The 20889-nt window shown below is 46.1% G+C and overlaps 1 protein-coding gene across 6 annotated transcripts in view; it reads right to left on the bottom strand.

Moving 5' to 3' along the window:
- Positions 1–20889, bottom strand: part of Baz2a (bromodomain adjacent to zinc finger domain 2A) — a 37644-nt gene that overhangs the window by 11940 nt on the left and 4815 nt on the right. For 2 of the 6 annotated variants that reach the window (XM_040754714.1, XM_040754715.1), the window contains exons 2-11: positions 20580–20665; positions 8209–8346; positions 6038–6631; positions 4582–4767; positions 3905–4123; positions 3060–3368; positions 2385–2445; positions 1166–1274; positions 930–1031; positions 570–780 (exon numbers count right to left, since the gene is read on the bottom strand). In XM_040754714.1, coding sequence (XP_040610648.1) covers positions 570–780; positions 930–1031; positions 1166–1274; positions 2385–2445; positions 3060–3368; positions 3905–4123; positions 4582–4767; positions 6038–6631; positions 8209–8344 — 1927 coding nt within the window. In that variant the 5' untranslated portion in view covers positions 8345–8346; positions 20580–20665. Of the gene's footprint in view, positions 1–569; positions 781–929; positions 1032–1165; positions 1275–2384; positions 2446–3059; positions 3369–3904; positions 4124–4581; positions 4768–6037; positions 6632–8208; positions 8347–19958; positions 20388–20579; positions 20704–20889 lie in introns of those variants that run through there. The other 4 variants (XM_040754711.1, XM_040754710.1, XM_040754713.1 and 1 more) reach the window with 3 other exon arrangements.

The raw sequence follows: 20889 nt of genomic DNA on the forward strand, positions 1-20889 counted from the left end.
TCCCAACGCTCGGGAGTCAGAGGCAGGAGGATTTCTGAATTCCAGGACAGCCTGGTCTACAGAGTTAGTTCCAGGACAGCCAGGGCTACATAGAGAAACCCTGTCTCTAAACAAACAACAAACAACAATCCCTCACTCCACACCACCCCCCAAAAACACAGACATTTTCCCATTTATCTATCTGACTAAAATAGTGTGCAAATTATCTTTTGATTCAGACGTGAACTGGAATCTCTACAACAAAAACCATGGAAATTATATGAACACAATTAGCTCAAAGTAGCTGGAAGATGGAAAGGAAAAGCATGGACCTCTTCTCCTTTGGCATTACTGTATCTGGGGACAGCTCAAGGCTTTACTGGTAAAAGCAACTTAAAGGAAAAAATGCCTGGAAAAAAACGCAGCACAAGGTTGTGACTCTGAGCATGCCTTCCAAGGGGAGAACAGACTGAGGTTCATCTTTCCAGATGCCAGTTCCTCCTAGGAAACCAGGTACCAACTACAGTTCAGCGACATTTCAGATACCCTGTGGAGAGAGCACAGTCCCTGAGCTAAAAGTAACACTGTACCTTGGGCCTCCAGTTTCTTTGGAAGTCGGTTGTCTGTTTTATTCAATAGCTCAGGTATTTTGATCTTAGGTGGCCGACCTCGGCCCCGCTTCACTTTGGGGACTTCCTTGTTCTTGGCCTTCTCATTATTCCGAGGTCTCCCTCGTTTGCCAGTAATTGCTTGAATTCTGGAAGGAATCTCCTCTGCAGATAACTGGACCCACTGCAAGCCCTAAAGGAACAAGGAACACCATGTTATAAGGGAGACAATCAGTATAGGACACTTCAATTCTCCAAATTATCCCAGACTCCTTGAGCCACTAAACTCCACAAAAAGAACCTATAACTTGTTCACCAACTATTTAACCCTTGGGCCAGCACCTCTGGTGTGTCTCTTTCTTCAAAGAAATCTCCAACAGGCATGCGGGGACTGAAGCTGAAGTGCTCACGGCGGACACTGTGTACCACATTTCGGCTCAGGTACTGAGAGAAAAAAATGACATTACTAAAGTCGTAGCCCGACCATGTATTTGCCCACCTATAACACAAACAGAATAAGTCAAATGCTAGAGAGACAATGCTGGAAAAAGTCCTTTAAAAGCTACAAACACTGTTACCTTGATGACTTCTGGAAACTGTTTCATTCTCTTCCCACAGGGGCCATAATACCAAGTCTCCCCCTGCCATCGGTGGCCGCCCTTCTTGATGCGCACTTCTCTCCGCCACCTGCCAGAGAAGCACATGGGCCCTGCCGCCAGGTCACACCCCGCCCACTTCCATGCCACCCTGGAGTCAGCTGCACCTGTCTCACTAGCCCTTCACGTACATCATGCTACAGACAGAGACAGCACGGCAGCTTCACAACAGGCTCACGCTGCCTGAGCTAAAGTAAATACTTCAGGAGGAAATGATACACCAAATGACAAACATGCCAAGATCTCCACCCTTCATTTTTATGAAGCTACTGAAATGAGCAACTACAAACTCCTAAAAGTCCTGGCTCAGGTGTAGAGGAAAGTATCAGAGTAGACTGGAGGCTGACTCCATGAAATAAACTAAGTAGGCTGTGTTTTAGTTAGCAACTATGTTTTGGGCAAAAAATATACTATGGCAGCCAGCCTTATCCACATCTCCAGTGTTTCAGTAGACTTGGTGACAACTTGTAGTCCTGAGTGGTTGTGGTGAAAATGAGGAAGAGAGTTGTTTCCAGGTCTTCGATGATACCTGGTTTGGTCATTAAGCAGTTACTGTTCCAGAGCTTAGCTTTCCAGATAGCATGTACCACAAAACCACCTAATTCACAGGTAGGAAAGGAAGCCCCTCTCCCTCACTGCTATCCTGCTCTAAAAAACAGTTCTGTCTAGTTACCCTGAATACTTGAACTTTAGTTTGGAAAAGGATCCTTGATCAAGACCAGCAGATAAGCAAAGAATAAATGAGGGAAGACAGACCATACATAAGGAAGAGAAAATGTAGCCAGGCAGTGGTGGAGCACACCTTTAGTCCCAGCACTCAGGAGACAGAGGCAGGTAAATCTCTGTTGAGTTTGAGGCCAGCCTGGTCTACAGGAGGAGTTCCAGGACAGTCAGGGCTAAATAGAGAAACCATGTTTCAAGAAAAAAAAACCTCCCAAAAAAGAAGAAATTGGTCTAGGGTGACAGCCCCACAGTGAAGCACACCCACTGCTCTGCCAGAAACCCGAACACCCACAGCAGCCTGCGAATCCAACTCCAAGGATCCCACGCCCTCCTCACTGCCCTGTAATCTATTCCCACAACTTAAGAGTCATTCCTAGGCTTGTTAAGGTCGATGCATGCAGCAATCTAGAGCATTTACCCATGTTGGAGGGGAAGACGAACTTCTTCTGGGGTAGCAATTCGTCTCTTCAGTACATCACCTTGAGATAAGACCAGAGATATCAGAGTAAGACGTCAGCAAGGTCAGAGGGGAGAGCTGAGCTGGTGGCACAGCACTGTGAACTACAGCCCAACCCCATCTACATAAAGACCAGTCAAGGCTTATAGTGAGATTCTCTCAAGAAACATAAAACATTTGTTAAATTAAAATTAAAATTACAAGCCAGGAGTTAGTGGTGCACGCCTTTAATCCCAGCACTCGGGAGGCAGAGGCAGGTGAATCTCTGTGAGTTCAAGACCAGCCTGGTCTACCGAGCGAGTTTTCCAGGACAGCCTCCAAAACAATACAGAGAAACCCTGCCTCGAAAAACCAAAAAAAAAACAAAACAAAACAAAAAAAACAAGTCAGGCGTTGGTGGCTCATGCCTTTAATCTTAGTACTTAGGAGGCAGAGGTAGGCACATCTCTGTGAGTTCGAGACCAGCCTGGTCTACAAGAGCTAGTTCTAGGACAGTCTCCAAAAGTTACAGAGAAACCCTGTCTTGAAAAAATAAAAACAAAAAATATTAAATTACAGGTTAGTAGAGGGACAGATGCAGTATGTGACACCTTTTATAGAAACTGGGCAGGGACAGAACAGAGTCTGGACACTTACCACTACCAGAAACTGTGACAGGTTCTCCAGTGATCTCTCCCAAACCAGCAGCAGAAGCTTCTGGAACCCTGCTGACATCTTCATTTGCTGGGGAGGCTGTCTGGAAGGTGGCTGTTGGTGAAGATGCAGGGCAGGCGTGAGAAGTCACTGAAGCTGTCAAAGAGGCTGCTGGGGAGGCTGCTGGATGTAGCTCAATAGTAGGCGGTTGGTCAGGGGCTGGCTCAGTCTGGGACCGTGGGAAGTCTGAACACTTAGGCTCCATTTCTTCCTGTTCAGAGTCACTGCCATTATTCAGGTCAAAGCTGTTATCTAAAATCCAAATAATGTAAGTAAAAGAAAATGGTATCAGGTAAAAGAATTTATTCAATCAAATCTACACTACGTTAAACATGGCTATCTTTAAGGTTTATAGCATGGCTCACTGGCTCCCTTCCAGAGAGCCACTGTTTGATTTCTATCTAGTACCCACATGGTTACCTTCTGTAACTCCAGTCCCAAGAGGTCTGACACCTCTTCTGGCCTCCAAGGGCACCACAAACACAGTACAGATACATACAGGAACACTCATACACATAAAATTAAATTTAAAAGCAGTGCTGGCTCTCTTCCTACCCCAAACATTTCTGGCCTTCTTTTCCTTGACAATTCACAAGTCCTTCAAGTTCTCCACTGAGGGCACAGGTCTAAGTACAACGACCGATGCTTTTTTTTATTCCCACTAAACACCATCTCATAGTCTGTCAGCAAGACACCATTACAGACTTCCCATGTTAAGGGCATAGAAATGGAACACATGCACTGTTTTCCAAGTGAGGACTTCATTTGTCCCACCTCTCCTCACTTACCTTGCAAGACAGACTCCCCTAAGACAGGTGGAGAGGTGGGGCTGACAAAGAGAGAGGCTGACGTTTGACTGTCGTCTGCCAAGAGACTGAAGGCAGTAGCATTATTGAGAGAAGGGCAATCGAGGGCAGAGATTACAGGGCTGTCCTCAAGAGGCAGCTTGTCTTCTGCACCCATCAGCTCTGTGTCATCTATACCATAAAGTCCTCCACTCACTGGCTCTGTTTATAGGGGTGAAAAAAATTACAAGCAGAACGTTACTAGGGGAACATACAGCCCTCTTAAAGAGCAAAGCCAGGAGACTGTGAAAATGAAGGCAAAGATACAGATTGTATATCTATCTACCCATAGATCCTTGTAGAAACCCAGCATTTATCATAAAATATGCCTTGTTTTTGTATTTAATTGCCAAATGTTTTCTTTCTAGTTAGTTAGAACCCAAACAGCCCAACTGTGTGGTAGTCACAGCCTATTCAGTGAATTACGGCAGCCAAAGGCTCTTGGCCAACTGGAAGACAGGAAGAGCCTGGGCAATGAACCAATGCAGCCGAGTAAAGCCGGCCGAGCCGCAGTACAGCCCATGGTTTACTAAAGGTTTACCTATAAGCCCAACAACCCCAGATCCCCTAAAACTTTCTAACTTTTTCAGGTAATGGGTTGGCTACCCTCCTAAGCCCACCTGGTGCCAGGGAGTCAAAGGGCTCAAGGGAATCTTCAGTGAGGATTGGAGTGTCTTCCAGTTGATCAGGAAGATGTGAAGGATCATCTAAACAGCTCACTGTGGGGTCGGGGACCAGGACGGAGACTTCTTGGTGTAAAGACTCCACAGAGGAGACAGAACCATTGTAGTCACACATCTTTAGTTCTAGGTAATCCCAGAAGAGACCAAAAGTCAAAACTGATGCCTTCAATTTAGGTGTTTATAAAAAAGTGCTCAGGTGGGGCTGGAGAGGTGGCTGAGTGGTTGAGAGCATCGGCTGCTCTTCCAAAGGACCCAGGTTCAATTCCTAGCACCCACAACTGTCTGTAACTCCAGTTCCAGGGAATCTGATGCCCTCACACAGACATGCATGTAGACAAAAACACCAATGCACATAAAGAATAATTAATTAAAACAATGCTTAAAGGAAAAATATTCAGGCAACTTTTTTTCAAGAAGTTCACGCATGTACATGGTGTGTATTAATCTTTTCCTAAGTGCCCCTTCCCCCAGATACATTAGTACTCAAAATCTATGTTAAATTCTCTTAGTAAACTCTAACCTTGTTTTAAAACTAAGATGTTCATTCAATCAACATTTATTGTCAGTTCTAAACTAGGGACAGATCCTATCCAGGTATCTAAAATGAGTACAAATGTGCTGCTAACCCAACCTTACATCAGGCAGAGTGGTAGTCGCCCTGCATCAACTACAAATACAAACTAAGGTTCTATCTACTTTTAGGGAAACAAAAGAGGTTGTCATATACACAACTAACCACAAAAGAATAAAGGAAGACGAGAAGACAAGCAATGGTGCACTCTGCCTTTTTCTCCTTGCCTTCATAGCCAGTCACCAGGGCTGAGTCACTTCAGCATGACCTAATCCTCCCACAGTTACAATAGCCTCATGGCTTCAGTGCTCACTGCTGATGTCCTAACCCTCTCATCTGTTTTAGAAGCCCCTACCCTACCCTACCTACCCTACCCAAGGGTCTCAGGCTGACCTTGAACACCTTCTCCTCCAGTCTCCACTCCAGCATGTGCCAGTATGCACGACTTATGCAGTGCTGGAGGTGGAACCTGGGGCTCCATTCATGCACGCTACACAAGCACTCCAGCCACTGAGCTACATTCCCAGCCCAAGAAGCCATTTTTGAGGCAGTATCTGTCTGGGCTGTTTCAGGCCTGCCCATCGCCCACCTGCCCTCTCCTGGCCAGCAGCTCTGCATTAACTTGAAGTAATTTGCACTCCCACTCTTGAACTGGTGCTGCCGCCACAAAAACACCAGCCACTTGGCTCTGCTAATCACCAACATGCAAATCAGTCTCCACTGCTGAGAGCTGGAAAGACAAGTTTTCCTCACCCCAAAAAGCCACTGTTCCCCGTGACCCCACTTCCTCTCTCCACACCCAGCTCACAGACCCAGTTATACCTGGCTGCTCTTCCTCCAGCTCCAGGCTGCCTACCAAGCCAGTGTCGTTTTCTGCCACAACTGAAGGCAGCTCCTTCTCTGTTGCCTCATCAGGATTGATCCCATTGCCCACATCCTGGGAAGGTGCAAAGGTCTGGATACTAGATCCCAACATTGGAGATGTCTGTGGGGAGGTGAAAAAACTTGGGGGTCCATTGGGCATCACCTCAAAATTCTGGTCAGGAAAGGAATCATACAGTTCCTGTGAATCGAAGTTAAGCCCCATGGGACTCTGGGTACCGTTGGCCCAGAACTCTTGGCTCCCAGCTCGAAGATTAGTGTTGTGACTTGGGGACGAAGGCTGTCGGCTGCCCCCAAGGATACCATTGAGTGGGTACTGTCCCCCAGGGAACTGAGAAAGAAGGGGTGGGTCCTTGAGGTTGCCGCCGGAGTTGGCAGGTGGGTACTGTGAGTAGTTCCAGAGACAGTCGTAGGCCACATTAGGGTGATGGAGGTGTGAGGTGCTGGAGGAATGGGGAGCAGAGTTCAAAATCCCTGAAGTAGTAGTGTGAGATACAGTAGATAAGCCATTAACATTCACATCCCCATTCAAACCTGGCAGAAAAATAGAAAAGAGTCAGCTGAGAACATATATGCAATAATGCTACCAAATACACCCCAATTTACAGTGAAAGTGCAGGCGAAGGGACTCCTTCCTCTGTTACCTTTAGCTTTTGGGTCTCCAGGGGACACCAAACCTTAGCACTGCTGCTGAGACAGCTGAGTAAGGCGCTAGGGAGCAGCCTAGGTGTGTCACAGGAGCCAGCGGCAGCTGCAGATATTGAAGCTGCACACAGGTTTCCTACACTGACTTGCATTCTTTCACACCCTCATTCCTCATGGGAATTCTTTCCTTGTGGGGCATGATAGAATTCTCCAGTTCCCACCCCCTTTCCCTAGTGCCTATTTGGCCCCACAGTAGCACCAGAAGGGACAGCCTCCACCTCATGGGCACATGCAGATCCAGCACTTTGTGCTGGGCTAAGAATAGAATTTGCAGTCACCACAGTGACAAAATTCCAGCTCAGAAGACTTGGTTTAGCCCCTCCCCATAGGCCCAGGAAGGTAATAATATGGAATAGGTAAAAAATCTTTGCATGACCAGTGCTGCAGAATCCAGCTCTGAAAATAGCAATCTCTCTCTCTCTTTTTCTTTTGGTTTTTCTCTATGGCTTTGGAGGCTGTCCTGGAACTCGCTCTGTAGACCTGGCTGGCCTGGAACTCACAAAGATCTGCCTGCCTCTGCCTCCCGAGTACTGGGATTAAAGGCATGTGCCACAAATGCCCGGAAAAAATAACAATCTGAGTATGTAACAGATAACAATACTAAAGAAACTTCAAGCAGGCATCTGTGTATGGGGGAATCCTACAGTATGGGCTTATATTATCTGTAAGTACCCTATATACTGCAGAATTTTTCTACTGCAAGGAAGGAGAAAGCATGTGACTTGAAATCCAAGCAGATGTAAAAAGGCAATAGATAAGAGACTGAAGCAGGAGCACTGCCACCAGTTCAAGGCCATCCTGGGCCACTACCCCAAAAGAGAAAAAGAAAAAGACAATAGTCTCAACAGCAGCACTTTCTTTCACAGAGGACTGTCAGTGTCTAAGGGAAGCAGTGCACACTCCACCTTCTTGCAAGGACAGGAGGTGGCACCAGCACATCTCCCTACTGCACAATTTAAAAGCACACTTACACAGCCTTCACACCCTTCCCCACCCCTAGTCCTAGTTCTGCTCCACAGAGGGCTTTACCTGTCACAGGCCCACCACCCTCATATTAGCAACAGCAGCTACCTTCTTTTCTGCCAGTAGCCAGGGAACAGGACTGACAAGAAAGCAGGCTAAGATGGAAAAGCTTATATGTTTTTTCTAATCTTCTCCAGTCTAAAGACAAACAAACAAGCAAACAAAAAAACAAAAACCAGCTTCTATAAGTCCTTATAGCTTATTCTCAGAAGTTTGATTTCTCTTTAGCAATTAGTTCTATGGATTTATTTCCTGTCACCACCTACCATGAGAGAGTTGTTGCGGGGTAGCTAGCCCAAAATAATCTCAATCTCCTCCTGTTAACCTGATCTAAAAAAACCAATGTCCATTCTCTCCCCAAGTCTCATGGCCTCCACACTCACTTTTCCCTTGCTGGGGGAAGTTCATGGGAGACCCGTTAGTGTAGAGGCCCTCGCCTGAGGAAGGAGAGGGTTTCAATCCTGAGGCAGCTGGTGCAGGGGGAAGGCCAGTAAAGTTAAAATGGTCGTTCGTCTCCATTTCTGTAGGAGGCAGAAAAGGAAAAACTTTACTCATGGTTAAGCAAGATTACATCATTGTCTAGAGGCAGTGCCCCTCCACATCCCTTTACTTACCCTTCAATGCAGGGGTGCTGTGAGAAGGTACAAGTTGAAAAAGAGAAGAAAATATGCCCTTAACCTGGGCAAAGACCCAACTTTAAGTCAAGTATGGTACCACACCTATAAACCCAGCACACAGGAGACTGGGACAAAGGATCACAGGGTTAAGGCCAAGCTTTTAGACACTATCTAAAAGCAAGTTGTTAGAAAGGCAGACAGAGACAGAGTTAACTATCAGTGGTAGAGAAAAATGAGTGTGGAAAAAAAAAATAAACCTGGAAAAGTCTACCCTTAGTTAAGTTCTACCTTCTTAAATCCTGGCCCAGGGTATAGTCCTCTCAGACATTAGCTCACTATTTTAACGTTAGGGTTAGGATTTGTGTTCTTTGGAGACAAGGTTTCTCTATGTAACAGTCCTGGCATTCATTTTGTAGACCAGGCGGCTTTGAACTCACAAAGACTGGCCTCACATGTGCTGGGATTAGGAGTAAGCGCCACCACCATCAGGCCCGGGTTTTGTTTTTGGATGTATTTACTGTGTATACACTGTTATGCCTCTGTGCCAGAAGAGGGCACCAGATCTCATTACAGAGGGTTGTAAGCCACATGTGGTTGCTGGGAATTGAACTCAGGACTTCTGGAAGAGTAGCCAGTGCTCTTAACCTCTAAGCCATTATCTCCAGCCTTTTATTCATTTTAAGACTTCATTTTTTAAACATGTATGTTTTTACCTGCAGGTATGTCTGCATACCACATATATGCAGTGCCCACAGAGGCCAGAAGAGGGGATCGATTCCCTGGGACTAGAGTTAACAGACACAGTTGGCTAAGAATCAAACGCACATCTTCTTTCTAGAAGAATAGCCAGTGCCTATAACCACTGAATTATCTCCCCAGCCCCACATTTGATATTCATTATCCTTCTGTTTTCACCCTGGACGTCAGCCCAAGGTCATAGTTCCAGGGTCCACAAAAGTTTTCAAAGCCATCTTTTTGGAAGAAAGCCATGGATGCATGGTGTTAGCAGGAGATGTATACTTGATGTATATCGTTTTTCATTATTGTTCTGACAGAATCTGTTTGCACAGTCCAAGTTGGCCTTGTACTCTGAATCCATCTCCCCAAAGCTCCCAAGTGCTAGGGTAACAGTTGTCTGCCTCCATACCTGGCTCAGTAGTGTCCATTCTTTTCTTTTTTTTTAATAAATAATTTTTTTAATTTTATTTTTATGTATTCAGCCTTCTGCCTGCATGCCAGCAGAGGGCACCAGATCTCATTCAAGGTGGTTTGAGTCACCATGTGGTTGCTGGGACTTGAACTCAAGATCTCTGGAAAAACGGTCAGTGCTCTTAACCGCTAAGCCATCTCTCCAATCCCCCATTATTTTCTACTTACAGCCCCAGACATAAAATACTTCAATATAATGATTTGAAATATATATATTATACACATGGGAAATTGTACAGTGAACTGGCTCATTGAGGGGAGTATGGCTAAAAACCTTCTCAATATCTACTGAATATGATGTTACTAGGAATAGTGAAAAAATAAAGCTCTTAACTGATTGTGACAGACTTCAGAAGGCATGAAAGCAGAATTAAGAATTACTGAAAAAGTCTGATCTATAAGATATTTGCGATGCACATTAACCCAATATGTGAGATCCTGTTTTTAAACAAAAGGAGCCGGGCATTGGTGGCCCATGCCTCTAATCTCAGCACTCAAAGAGGCAAAGGCAGGCGGATCTCTGTAATTGAGACCAACCTGGTCTACAGAGTGAGTTCCAGGACAGCCAGGACTGTTACACAGAGAAACCATGTCTTGAACCTCCGTCCCACCCCCCACCCCAAAGTTCTTGGATTATGTTAACAGCTTCTCAAGGGCAGAATAATTTGCAATGGAAGCTTTTTTCCTTTTTCCTAGACAAGTCTATGTAGTCCTGAAACTTTTACTACCACATCGAGCAGTCAAAAAGCTTTCTTTATCAAGTTCCTACGTTGAGGCAATAAGCAGACCTTTAAAAGAATAAGTTGGGCCAGGCGGTGGTGGCGCACGCCTTTAATCCCAGTACTCGGGAGGCAGAGGCAGGCGGATCTCTGTGAGTTCGAGACCAGCCGGGTCTACCGAGCGAGTTCCAGGACATGGTACAAAAAACGATACAGAGAAACCCTGTCTCGAAAAACCAAAAAAAAAAAAAAGAAAAAAAGAATAAGTTGGTTATGGAAACATATGATCACTGGCCAACATCCTAGAGGCTAAGCAAGAGGATCTAAGTTCAAGGACAGACCGAACTACACAGCAAGATCCCATTTCAAAGCAAGCAATATGGTTTATGAATATGCTGTATAACGAAAATCAGATACCATTAGGTGTATGTGTCAACAGTATACACACATAAACACACACACACACACAAGTAATGATCACTTCTCAGTTTTGGGCTAAGATCAAGTGTAAATTAAGCAGCAGACTTCACTCGGTTCCGCATTCATGAAAACCCAATTCGCAAAGAAAAAGACTGCAGTCTTCCAGGACGTCCCCATCATAGGAAAAGCCCATTTTTCAGAACAAGGATCCAAAATAAGCATCATAAGATTAATAATTACAAGTAAAATACAAAAACTAAAACTAAGTCCTTGTTTTTAGGTTAGGTTATTTCAGAAGCTTAACCCAGAGCAAAGAACATGAAGGGGTTCACTCTGGAGCCTGGGAAGAAGCCTGAAGAACCAATTCCTCCTGACCTACCCTCTCCTCTAGTATAGGCAGTTACTCATTGCCTGGCTCATAGGAAACAGTAACACATCTTTCTTCCTATGTCTTCTGGATTATACCCTCAAAAATGGGTCACAGTTCATTTTTTCTTTGCTTTTGTTGTTGAATCTACAAGGAAACTAGTGACCTTATTCTTTTGTTACTCTGAGAAAACAGCATATCCTACTTTACAAATTACATGCTGTTAGCAATAAGTGGACAGACCAAAGAAATCCGATATGTAGAAGGAATACAAGCTATTTGGCACCCGACTCTGTTTCTATACCACCCCAGCTGAGGGCCACAGGACCCACAGCCATTTCACATCATTCCTAGACACAAGTTATGTGCTGTGTGGTTAGAGCAGCATACGAAGGCAGGTTCAAGGCTGGAAAGATGGCTCAGTGGTTAGGTAGGTTCAAATCTCAGATGGATTTGAATCCAAAGCACTTGCTGAGCCTTAGTTATGTCATCTAGAAAAATTTTATTATGCATTTCTAAGACTTGAGGGTTAAACAAGAAAAAATATATATAAAGGCTCTTGTACTAAACATTGGGTTTTGTTTGTAATAGGGTTTCACTATTTAGCTTCACATGGCCTGGGATTCAGAAATTCCCGTTTCAAACTCCCAGAGCGAAGGGATTAAAGGCATGTCAATAATGCCCAGCAATGTTAGCTTTTTTTTCTTTCTTCTTTCTCTTCCCTTTTCTTTCTTTCTTTCTTAATATTTATTTATTATGTATACATATACAGTGCTTTGTCTTTGTGCCAGAAGAGGGCACCAGATTGCATTATAGATGGTTGTGAGCCACAATGTGGTTGCTGGGTTGAACTGAGGACCTCTGAAAGAGCAGTCAGCGCTCTTAACCTCTGAGCCATCTCTCTAGGCCCATGTTAACTTTTCTTAGACAATGAGTAAAAATAATGGTTAGCCTGTGTTTGCATATGTATGTATGTATGTATGTATGTATGTATGTATGTATACACACACACACACACACACACACACACCTTTTTTTAGTTTATTTTTGAGACAGGGTTTGTGTAAAAGCCCTAGCTGTTCTGAAACTAGTTCTATAGACCTGGGTGGCTTTGAACTCAGAGATCCATCTGCCTCAATAACCTCTGTGCTAGGATTAAAGGTACTGCCGCTACCTCCGCCACCACCACCCAGCTTATATAATTTTTTCAAATGGGTTTTCAAAACAGGGTTTCTCTGTGTAAATCACACTGGCCTCTGCCTCCCAACTACTGGGATCAAAAGCATGAGTTACAACTCCTAGCTTAAAAGGTACATACTTAATACCCACATACACACAAGCATTTTAGGATGGAGTTTCTTTATGTAGTCCTGGCTTTCTGGAACTCACAATATAGACCAGGCTGGCCTGGAATTCAAAGAGATCCATCTGCTTCTGCCTCCCAGTGCTGGCTGGTACTAAAGATGCGCATCGCCATGCCTGGCTTTAAAAGGTATGTATATGTTGCCATATTTAATATATACAACTTAACCCCTGATTTCAGATGTCACACAAATAATGGGATCACAATATAAGAATGCAAGAAAACACCAGGCATGGTGGCCCATGACTTGGAAGGCAGAGACATGGATCTGTGAGTGAGGCTATCCTGGTCTTCTAGCTATTTCTAGGCCAGCCACAGCCACATAGTAAGACCCTGGAAAATGCTAGGATTACAAGCGCATATCATCATGTCAGCTTGCTTCTCAGCACTTTAAAAAATATTTAATGTTGTGTGTGTGTGTGTGTGTGTGAGTGTACATATCACACAGAGGCAGGAACCCTTGAAGGTTAGAAGACAAGCTGGACCCCTGGAACTGGAGTTACAGACAGCTGTGAGCCACCAACTGGTGCTGGGGATAGAACCCAGGTCCCCAAGAGCAGTCAGCAAGCAGTCTTAGCTGCCCTGTTTCTCAGCAACATTTAACACACAGCTCAGCCTTATAGGAATGACCCAAGGTACACCATCAAGGCTGAGAAATAAAAGCTGTCCCAGTCCCGTCCCATACATACTGCGGAAGTTCCAAGCTTTTGCCCCTCTCAGTTCCCAACACTGGAGACAGTGATCTTTAAATTTCATATTGAAAAAACTCCTACTCCCTGACTAAGTCATCGTCTTCCATTACAGTCCCAAATGGCAAACACATTGAAGGATGTCCTCTTATCTGACCTAATCATCAAACTTCTCTGGGAACTGATTCAGACAAACTATAATACGCTCTGACCAAGGGTCTTTTTCAAAATGTCTTTTCTTTAACCCTGTTTCAAAGCTGAATCCTGAGTGAGATGGCAGAAAGGTGATGAAATTTTACACTGAGGTAGGAAGGCACTACTCAAAAAAACCTGCAATGTCTGGGCAGGTTCTCTAATGTTACCTGGATGCTAAGTTCTACCATTATGTTTCCAGGGTTTAATTTATTACTAAATGGAGAAAAGAGCCAAATCAAGTCTTTGCTGAATACATGTGGCTTAGGATTTTGTTACTGTCACTATGAGCTTAGTGCAAACTTATTCCTATTTTCGGGGAATTAAATTCAGTCTTTCTCCCCACTCCTTCCCTTCCTCTCTCCAGGGTCTCTCTGCATGACCTTAGTTGTCCTGGAACTCACTCTGTAGAACAAGGCTGATCTGAAACTCAGAGTTCCACCTCCCTCTGCCTCCCCAAGTGCTGGAATTAAAGGTGTATAACATCATGCTCAACTAATTTTTCATAGACATAAGATTTTATACTTGTACCACATGCATACCTGGTACCCATGGAGGTCAGCAGAAGCCACCAGATGCACTGGAACTGAAGTTAAGGATAGTTTTGAACCGCTGTGTAAGTGCTGGGGATGGCACCCAGGTCCTCTGCAAGTGAGTGCAGGTGCCTGAAGAGGCCAGAGGTGTTGAATGTTTCCCCTGAAGCCAGATATAGACTGCTAAAACTAAACTCAGGTCCTCTGCAAGAACAGCATGCACAAAATCTCTCTAGTACTCCATCCCGTTTTAAAAAAATTTTTTTTGAGGCAAGGTCTCACTATGTAGCCTTGGCTGCAGTGGAACTCACTATAGTTAGCCTCAGAGATTTGCATCCCTCTGCCTGTGAGTGCTAGGATTAAAGGCATGCACCACCATACCCAGTCCTCAATTTTTTAATGTATATGTTCACATATGTGCCAGTGATTATGTCTTATCTTGATCCCCAGGATCTCAAGGAAAGAAAATTACAGTTGCAATTGGATCAGAGCCAGCTACTTAGAAGACTGAGGTGGCCCAAGGGTTGCCTACTTGGGCGACAGAAGTTCAAAGCCAGCCAGAGCTGGGTGGGGTGATGAGTACACCTTTAATCCCAGCACAAAACCAGAGGTAGGTGGAGCTCTGTGTGTTGAAAATCAGTCTGGTAACTGTGAGCTCCTGCCTCAAAAAAAAAAAAAAAAAAAAAAAAAAAAAGGCACTTTACTGAGCTACCACTCCAGCCCAAGATACAATACTCTTATGTGGGGAAGAGAGCCCCAATCCCTTGACTTCTCCATTCCTACAGTGCTAAGGTCTGAACTCAAGGCCTTGGATACACTAGGCAACCTATACCATCCTTAACAGAGGCAGAGGCAAGCAGATCTGAGTTCAATGCTACCCAGATCTACATTAAGAGTTTCAGGACAGCCAGGGCAATACAGAGAGATCCTATCTCACTAATAAAATAAAATAAATGCAAAGCAGGCCTGAGTTATATAATGAGATCCCATTGCAAAATTAAGGGGGGGGGGCAGAAATCCTTCTATGTCCTAAAATACAAAAACTCATATTACTGCTGGGTGGTGGTGGCCCATGCCTTTAAATCTCAGCACTAGGGAAGCAGAGGCAGGAGGATCTATGTGAGTTCCAGGCCAGCGTGGTTTACAGCTTCAGTGCCAGGACAAGGCTCCAAAGCTATACAGAGAAACCCTGTCTGGAAAAACAAAAAATAAAACAAACCAACAAACCCCAACTCACATTACTGTCTCACTTTACACACCATACACAAGATCAAACACTACACTAACTAGTAACTTTTACAGCACTCTGACAGTGTAAGAATAGAGCAGTTTGGCTTAATTTATTCAAAGGTGAAAAAAGTTATCGTCAGGAACACAGGCACACCTGATTCCAGGACGAAGAGGCTTCTAGACTTCTGAGAAGCTGAGGTCAGGCCACCTAACTCTCTTCATAGCACCCACTTTTCTTTTCAGGCAGAGACTTATAAAACAGAACACAGGCAAGATGGCGGTGGCAAACACCTTTAGGGGAGTGGAGGCAGGCAGATCTCTGAGCTTGAGGCGAACCTGATCTAGAGTTCCAGGGCAGCCAGGGCTACCCTGTCTCTGAAAAACAAAAAAACATAAAAGTGTTCAGGATTACACGTCTTTAATCCCAGTACCAAAGCAGAGGTAGTCAGCCCACCGTGAGTTCAAGGCTGCCAACAATATAGAGAAATCTTAAAAATCCAAAAATAGCCGGGCGTTGGTGGGGCACGCCTTTAATCCCAGCACTCGGGAGGCAGAGGCAGGTGGATCTCTGTGAGTTCGAGACCAGCCTGGACTACCAAGTGAGTTCCAGGACAGGCTCCAAAGTCACAGGCTAGGGCTGTCTCCAAAAACCAAAAAGGAAGAAGAGGAAGAAAAACCAAAAATAAATAAGGGGGAAGGTGTCTAAAGGCCTGGTTTTTACCCCCCAACCCAGTACTAAAAAGACCAAAAGGGGAAAGAGAAGAAAACTACTCTTTCACCTCCTGCCAGAAAAAGTGACCAGTCAATATTAAGAAATCTACTTCTCTGCAGATTTCTCACCAAGTGTGGAAGTATACTATCATTTCAGTGTTTGGCAAAAACAGAGGACTCAGAGCTTAAGGGCAGCCTGGACTACATAATGAAGATCGATCTTAAAAAAAGAAAAAGAAAGGAAAGGAAGGGAAGAGAGTGGATTTACTTCTGATAAGGCCAAGGCTCCCACTATGAAGTCACTTTGGATTGGGGCAGAAGGGCTGCTGTGGAAGTCATGGTTCAAGAGTCCTCTTACTATCAAACCGTTTGTTTTTTGTTTTTCCAGACAGTTTCACTGTAGAACTCTGGCTGTCCTGGAACTTACTCTGTAAACTCACAGAGATCCGCCTGCCTCTGCCTTCCAATGCTGGGATGAAAGGTGTGCACTACCACTACCTAACGTTTCTACTAAACTCTTCATTTCCAGGCCTCTTCCCTCTTTTAACACCAACAAGGAAAATCAATTTAGTATTCTGCCAGGTCCCAATTTAAGGCTGAAGACAGGAGAAGAGAAAAACCAATCAATGTGGAGCTGATGAGGAGGCTCAGTGGTTAAAAGCATTTCTACCAAACACCACAGCCCACATGGTAGGATAGTTGTCCTCTGATCTCCACCCACACCTTGTGGCAAACACAACTACACCAAATAAACCTTTTACAAACTAAAATGATAATTAAAGTGAAGCATGCATGAGACTGAGTTAAATTCCCAAAACACATAAGACAGCTGATATCACCTAGGTGCCTGACACCATCTAAAGAAGTCAAAGGATCCTATCAATATCCATCAGAGAGGCAATGCTGACACCACTTTTGTTTGTTTGTTTGTTTTTGTTTTTGAGACAGGGTTTCTCTGTGGCTTTGGAGGCTGTCCTGGAACTAGCTCTTGTAGACCAGGTGGTTTTGAACTCAGGGATCTGCCTGCCTCTACCTCCCAAGTGCTGGGATTAAAGGCGTGTGCCACCACCGCCCTATAGCCCGACACCACACTTGTTTCTGATTGAAAAAAAAACAAACCAGGATTTCAATGCCAGGTGCATTTGGTTTTCAGGGCAGTTCAAATGATCTTATTACAATTCTCAACATTTAAACCCTTGTCCTTAGTGAAACCCAAATGGCAACAAAATGGAATCTAGCCAGGCAGGGGGCACACACCTAATCCTAGCATTTGGGAGACAGAGGCAGGCACATCTCTATAAATTCTAAGGCAGGCTGGTCTACATATAGAACTCCAAACCAGCCAGAGCTACCTAATGAGACACTGTGTGTGGGGGTGGGAGGTGGGGGTGGGGGTGGGGGGAGTGGAGAGGGAAACTCAAACAAATAAACAAAATGGAGAGCACAAGCCATCACCTTTAGGGGAAAAAATTCTCTTGGTTAAGCCCAATTTGAAAGGTAGAAAAGCAGGAGGATTACTGCAAGTTCAAACCCAGCTTAAAGTTCAAATAGTTAGTTCTAGGACAGCCTTACCCTGGCACAAAGGGGGGAGGGAGGGAGGGAGGAAGGAGAGAGAGAGAGAGAGAGAGAGAGAGAGCGCTTCTCTGTTACAGTGGCAAACCCTTTCATCCCAGAACTAGGGAGGCTGAGGAAGGCAGATTTCTAGATTTCTTGAGAATTTGCGGCCAGTATGGTCTACTTAGAGAACTTCAGGACAGCCAGGGCTATAATGATACTGTCTCAAAATACAAAACAAACCAAATAAATAACAAAATAATAAATAAAAGTTGTAAAAAACCTCCCACTTTGGTTGGGTGCCCACATCAGGCAGCTCACAACCACCTCTAACTAGCTCCAAAGCCTCTGACCTACAAGAGCAAGCATTTCACTCACAAGCACACACTCACATGCAGACCCAGTTTTTAAATAATTTAATCATTGCTGTTTTGCATGTCTGTATGTCTGTGTGAGGGTGTTGGATCCCCTGAAATTGGAGTTGCAGACAGCTGTGAGCTGTCAGGTGGTTGCTGGCAACTGAATCCCAGTCCTCAGGAAGAGCAGCCAATGCTCTCAACCAATGAACCATTTTCCAGTCTCTGTAGACCCATAATTAAAAATAGTAAGAACAGCTGGGCAGTGGTGGCACATGCCTTTAATCCCAACACTTGAGAAGCAGAGGCAGGCAGATCTCTGAGTTTGAGGTCAGCCTGGTCTACAGACTTAATTCCAGGACATCCAAGGCTACACAAAGAAACCCTGTCTTGAAACACACACACACACACACACACACACACAGGTGGAGGGTGGGGGAGAGAGGTGCTAGATGGAGATGGCTCAGCAGTTAAGAGCACTGGCTGCTATTACAGAGGACGAGTTCAGTTCCCAGCATGCACAAGACAGCTCAGCTCAACCATCTTGAAACCCCAGTTCCAGGGGATCCAAAGCCCTCTTGAGGTCTCTATGGGCACAAATACACATGCAGGCAAAACACAGACACATAAAGTAGAGCAATTAAAATAAATTTAAAGGAAAAAGAAAATGTGGACACAGGCACAACTATACACAAGAGGAAAAAATTCCCAAGTTTCAAGAAATGTTCTATAGACAAAAGAATTAAATCATGATAGCAAATTCCCTTATTAGTTCTGTAGAGGTTAAAACTTACAGGAACCCAAGTCAACGAACAGGTTTCCCTGAAGGACTAGACTAAATCACTTCTAAGGAACAAGTTTCTAGCTCTCATTTATAATCAGGCCCCATCCCTATGTACAAATTATAGAACATACACCTTCCCCATTTCCTCTCTTTCCACTTCTCCAAGTGCCCTTCTTTTCACAAGTTTACTTGCTCAGATGCTCTGGAATAAAGAAACTGTCCACTTAAAAACGCTAAGCAGCATCGAGAAGCCTCTCTCATTCCATAAAGATCCAAGTTGTCTTGGCAGCTTTCTAAGTAGTAAAGTAGGCACTGCTGGTGATAGCTCGGTTTGGTTCCCTATGACCTCTAGATTGGAGCAGGAAAGGCGGGGTGTATGTGTGTGTGTGTGTCAGTCCCCAGAATGGTCAGTCTATAAAGGAGGATCAAGATCAGTCAGTGCTCAACTGTACTTGACCACTGGCGGACAAATGAACGTTACTTACAGTGGGAAAAGTCTAATGAAAGGTCTCTAGGGCCACACGTCTGGCAAGCTCCAAGCCTGTCCACCAGGCCTCAGAAAATGAAACCAAATCAGATTAAAATGGACATTTCAAAACAAGAGACGCGGCATCGAACGCACAGCTGCCATTTCCCGGCCACTTCCTGCGGGAGGCTGGGGGAGGGGAGGTTTGTGTACAGATGGAGGTGGTGGCAGCTATCCCCACCACCACCACCACCACTCCCCCGAAGGATACAAATCCCTCACTCCAGTAAAGCTCCACAAAGGACGCCTGCTATTGGCATTGACTCCTGGAAGTCGGGAGCGCCGGGAAAGAAAGGAATGACGAGAGCGAGCATCGTCTCTGCTACGGAAACGGGGATCCCCTCTACAGAGGGTTTCCTAGGGAAAGGAATCCTCTTTATTCTTCCCCTCAGCTCTGCGCCCGCCCGACTCTAGCCCGGACGCCTCCGAGTACGACTACGATCAACCTGCATCTCCCTAGCAGGGGAGTCTGCGGGGGCTCCGGGGCCCGGATCAAGAAGGCAGTGTCCCCCGCCAGCCGGGCGCTCTGCATCCAGGTCAGCACGGAGGGAGACGTGAGGGCTCCCAGGGAGCCAGCCTCCGACCCCTGGAAACACCTCCCGCCTCCACACACAGACTCGCACACCTCAAGGCGAGCGCACCCAGGGGAGCCCATCCCGGGGACGCCGCCGGCCGGAGCCCCGTCCTCGTCAGCCGCCGCCACCGCCCCCGCCCCGGCCGGGGTCCCCCACAGCCTCGCCGGCCACCGGGGCAGTGTCCCCGCCGGGAGGGAGCCCCGTCCGTTAGGCAGGGCGCGGCAGCCGCCTGAGGGGCGCCCCGAAGAGCGCGGGACTCCCGGCCCTGGTCACACACACCCTACCCACCTGAGGCGGCGGTCAGCCGGATGGGGCGCGCTTCTCCCCGGGGGACGGGCGGGTCACATGGCCACGCTCCGGGCGCTGGGACGGAGGAGACGCCCGCCCGCCGGCCCGCGGGGAAGGGGGTACGGGGTGCGGGGTCCGGGAGGGGGACGGGGTCGCGGCTCAACCGCGGGGCCCGAGCGGAGCCAACATGGCCGGCGGGGGAGGAGGGAGCCGGAGCCGAGGGGGCGGGACTCTGGCTGCGGCCCGCGGAGCCGCCCACCCGGGTCGAGGCCTCCGGGTCCTAGAGCCCGCCGTCTCTCAGTGAGACCCACATCTGGGTCCTAGCGCCGCTCTCAGTCCGTGCTTCACCCGCGTCTCATCGAGAGCAGTAGTCTCGCTGAATTCACCCAGGTCAAACCGAAAGGCGAGCCATACCGCAGGGTTAACCTAAACGACGACTAGAGCACGTTTCTAGGGCGAAAGGCAGATAGATGATGCTTTTTTCTGTGAGGGGATGCCTGGAGGATAACTCCCGGGCTGCTTATTTCCTCAGCAAGGTGGTGAAAAAGTGGAAGTTAATCGTTAGGGGGCGCTTTACACCAGGTAAAGGGATGAAGCGAGAAGAAGCAGGAGTCCACTCACCTATGGTTCTGGAGGGACAGCCTGGTCCTGCCTGGATCACCACTTTCCTGGTGACATCCGCAGGGCCTTGAACGTCGAAGAGATTCCTGCACGTGAGGAGAGGAGACTGGGCTCTGAGTCTAGCCTAAATGTGACCAAAGGGTAGAAGATAAGCAGTAAACTAATCAACAACTAAAATGTCCCAAATTTTACTTTTCCTAACTAAGGCTACATAGCTGTGTTCTTTGGAGAGAATGGAAAGTGAAATCTAGCAAGGAATTAATTTGGTTTTGAAGCCCGGCGTTGGTGGTGCACGCCTTTAATCCCAGCA

The sequence above is a fragment of the Mesocricetus auratus genome, unplaced genomic scaffold, assembly GCF_017639785.1.
Source record: "Mesocricetus auratus isolate SY011 unplaced genomic scaffold, BCM_Maur_2.0 Super-Scaffold_100011, whole genome shotgun sequence".
Lineage (NCBI taxonomy): Eukaryota > Metazoa > Chordata > Mammalia > Rodentia > Cricetidae > Mesocricetus > Mesocricetus auratus.